The 3981-nt window shown below is 40.0% G+C and overlaps 1 protein-coding gene across 1 annotated transcript; it reads right to left on the minus strand.

Annotated features, from left to right (window-relative positions):
• Nucleotides 1-2115: 2115 nt before the first annotated feature.
• LOC118837752 (olfactory receptor 145-like) lies at nucleotides 2116-3078 on the minus strand. The gene has a single exon (XM_036744830.1). The coding sequence runs from the start codon at nucleotides 3046-3048 to the stop codon at nucleotides 2116-2118; it is 933 nt and encodes a 310-aa protein (XP_036600725.1). The 5' UTR covers nucleotides 3049-3078.
• Nucleotides 3079-3981: the final 903 nt, after the last annotated feature.

Here is a 3981-nt window from a genome sequence, read left to right on the forward strand (position 1 = left end):
ATCATTCAGTGCTCTTTGGCACAGTCCTGTCTCCCCTTCCCATTCACTCATTCCCCATTATATGGACCAAAACACCAAGAAAAGGATTGCTTCATCATTCCAAAGCACAAGTCTATAAGGTACAATAGGGGATTTTTTCATCATCTCAAAGCACAGGTCCTTTAACATTAAAACAGAACATGGAGTCAGTCTCTCCAGAAGTGACCCAAGGTCCAGGAGATTAAGGTACATGCCACCTACTTAGTCACATTTTACTAAGAAGAATAATGTGGTTCAAGGCTGGATGTAACATAGAGGAGGAAGAAAACAAGGATTATTGAACATTCAGAGCTAAATAATGAGAGGCTCTTCCCATAGAGCAGAGAGCTGAACCTTCTTCAGAGAAAGTACCTTTTTGAGCTCCAAGTAGTGAGGATGTTGCCACTGTTGACATCAGGAAAGATGCAATTGTCAAAAAGAGGACAAAATTAGCATTGGTGCTTAGTAACTCTTGCTGACAGAATTATTGACTCAACATGAGCAGTAAAGAAGTCTGCTCCTTTCCATACAATGAACCCAGAATGTGCAGGAGGACAACCCAACTTGTGTCAAACCTGATAACCACTAACCAATTACGGTGCCTCCTATGGAGACAAATAATACTGCCAAACGGAACTTGTAAAACAATGCTAGTGATCATTAAATCACATGGAAGAAAATGAGGACCTTGCGGACACACTTGGTGATTTTACCACTTCTGCTACCTTTTGGAGGCAATGACTTTAGGAGTAAAGGGGAAATTTAGGAAGTGAACATAGATAAGATGGTGTCTGCAAATAGGATTTGGACTTCATTACCTTAACTTAAAATAGAGAATTTATGAACTGGTTTGGGTTTATGACGACTTGGATTTAAATTCTCCCTCAAAGATTTGAAATTCTTTTGATTCTGGGGAAATCCCTTCAACTCCCAGCACCTCTAAATTCCTCATCTCTAAATTGAAACAGTCAGACAAGATGGGTTTTGAAGTCCCTTCCAGCTCTTAATCTATGAGTACACAATCTGCCAAATCACGTACCACAGATAGCAGAAGGCAAAATACAAAAATAGTGATATAAGCTGAAAGAACTGGTAATGTACAAGAAGTGGGAGCAATAAGATATCTATACACCATGCTATATTCCACTTTTTTAACTAGAGTTATGATTTCATTGGCATAAGAAAGACCAGGGATGAAGCTTCTTCTACCAATGCTGCTGTTCTTCCTCAACAACTGTTCTGCAGCTTATTACCCTAAATAATTTACTGATGCACTGAGAGACTAAGTGACTTTCCAAGAGTATACAAACAGAATGGGTCATAGAATCATAGAGTTAGAGCTTTAAGGACCTTTAAGAAAATTGAGATACAAACAGGCTATATGATGTGACTGGTTCACACAGCCAGTATGTGACAGAAGAGGAACTGAACCCATGGCTTCTTGACTTCAAGATCATCTATCTATTCTACCATGCTACTCTTAGGAAAAGTTCCCTGTTTCTTGTCCCTCTTAATCTTGTACCACATTCCAATACTTCCTTCTGATCTTTAACACACAGAGTCTTCCCGAAAACCCTGGAGTAACCCAGAATATTAATTCTTCTCACCATTAGGACAATGAATCCACAACTCCCACCCCAATCTAAAACTCCTCAATAGCTTCTCATATTACTTGGCCAAGGAGAGAATGCTCCAACTAACTAGTATGGCATTGGCCAATTAGAGGGAATTCATGATACACATGAATGAAAGAAACTTCAATGGTTTCTTTTAGCTCTAAAATTCTATATGTCAGACCTATAAGTCTTGTTAGCCCCACCTACTTCCTTGAAAGCTATAGGGTTTTTCCTATTCAAAAGTTATTTTTGAAAAGCTATGTGTAATGTTAATGAATTTAATGCACTAAGAATGCCACCAAAGAGACATGTGTGTGTATGAAGACAAGAATTTATGCATAAGGCAGAGATAATTCTATATGAGGACAACAATCAAAGATTGGCTCCTTCTATAGAGAAAAGCCTTTAAATCAGGATCACTCCATGAAAAACTCCAATAACACACACAGAACTCTCTATCTTCTTATTGTCCTGGTCCTATTCAGAATATTCTTTTACTCAGAGTTTTCCTCAGAGCCAATTTCACATCCTTGTTCCTCAGGCTGTAGATCATGGGATTCAGCATGGGCACCACAATGCTGTAGAATAAAGAAGACACTTTGCCTTGGGTCATGGATAGAAGGGAGGAAGGTTTGAGGTACATAAATGCTCCTGACCCAAAGAAAAGAGAAACAGCCATTATGTGGGAGCTGCAGGTGCTGAAAGCTTTGGACCTGCCCTCCGTAGAGTTGATGTGGAGGATGCTAGAGAGGATTAAAGCATAAGAGATAAAGATGGTGACAGTGGGGACTCCAATGTCAATGCCTACAACAATGAAAACCACTAACTCATTAACATGGGTACTGGTGCATGAGAGCTCTAGGAGGGGGAGTATATCACACATGTAGTGATTAATAATGTTGACATCACAGAAGACTAGTCTTAGCATGAAACCTGTATGGGCCATGGCTCCACAAAACCCCATTACATATACCCCCAACAATAGCAGAGAACAGACTTGGTAGGACATGGTTACATTATAAAGCAGAGGGTTACAGATAGCAACATAACGATCATAAGCCATAGCTGAAAGAATAAAGGACTCAGAAACCACCAAAAAAAGAAAGAAATAAAGCTGAGTCATGCACCCAGAGTAGGAGATGATGTTTTTCTCTGAGACAAAGTTCATCAGCATTTTGGGAGTAATAACACTAGAGTAACAGAAATCTATAAGGGACAGATTAAATAGAAAATAGTACATGGGAGTGTGGAGGTGAGAATTCAGTCCAATCAAAGTGATTAAGCCCAGGTTCCCCACAACAGTAAGAATATACATCCCCAGGAAAAGAAAGAAGAGGGGGAGCTGGAGCTCTGGTTGATCTGTTAAGCCCACAAGAATAAATGCAGATACTATGGAGTGATTTCCCATGACCATTCTCTTCTGGGAGTGATCTGTGGGAACAGGAGGAAAAAAACAACATTTAACTGAGGTCCAGCATTATGTGCCCTATTTGGCATTCAAGGTCCTTTACTGCCTGGCCCATTCCTATCTTTCCAGTTTTCCTCCATATTCCTGCATGCTATGGTCCAATATAATGGCTCAATTGATGTCTTTTGCACAGGAAGTTCTCCAACTGCCACATTTATGCCTTTGTACAGACTGTCCTCTATGCCTGAAATGTCCTCCCTCTTCATTCCTTTTCAGAATCGCTGGCTTCCTCCAAGGCTCAACTCAAACAACAATTATTAATCTGCTCCCCCATCCCCACCACCAGCTGTTACCATCTTCCAATTACTCTTTATCCCCCATGTACCTATTCATGTTTGTGTGTCCAATTTCTAAATGGAGAACTCTCCCTATTCATATCGACATTTCCTCTTTCTTAACACAGGGACTCTCTTTGTTTTTTCTTTGTATCCCCAGAGTTTAGCATAGCAACCAGAATATAATAAGAACATAATAAATACTTGACTTCATGATAGTAAGGTAAAATGATGCTTGGGAGGCTACCTCCGGTCCTCTACTGGCCCCCTGGCACTGGACTCAGTTTCAGGAAGACCCAAGTTTAAATATAGCCTTAGACTGTGTTAGACTTAGCTGTGGGACTCTAGTAAGTTGCTTAACCACTGTCTGCCCCAGTTTCCTCAAATGTAAAATGGAGATAATGGCACCTACCTTAGAGGGTTCTTGTGATGATCAAATGAGATAATATTTGTAAAGTACTTAGCACAGTAACTGGCATATAGTAGGTGTAGAAATCTCAGAGACTCAAAATATTCTTTATTAGGTGAAGTATTTCAATGAGTTCCTCCTGACTCTGCCTCTATAGTCACATGTAGGGACAAACAACATGAGCAGAAGATGGAT

Source organism: Trichosurus vulpecula, chromosome 2 (genome assembly GCF_011100635.1).
Source record: "Trichosurus vulpecula isolate mTriVul1 chromosome 2, mTriVul1.pri, whole genome shotgun sequence".
Taxonomy (NCBI): domain Eukaryota; kingdom Metazoa; phylum Chordata; class Mammalia; order Diprotodontia; family Phalangeridae; genus Trichosurus; species Trichosurus vulpecula.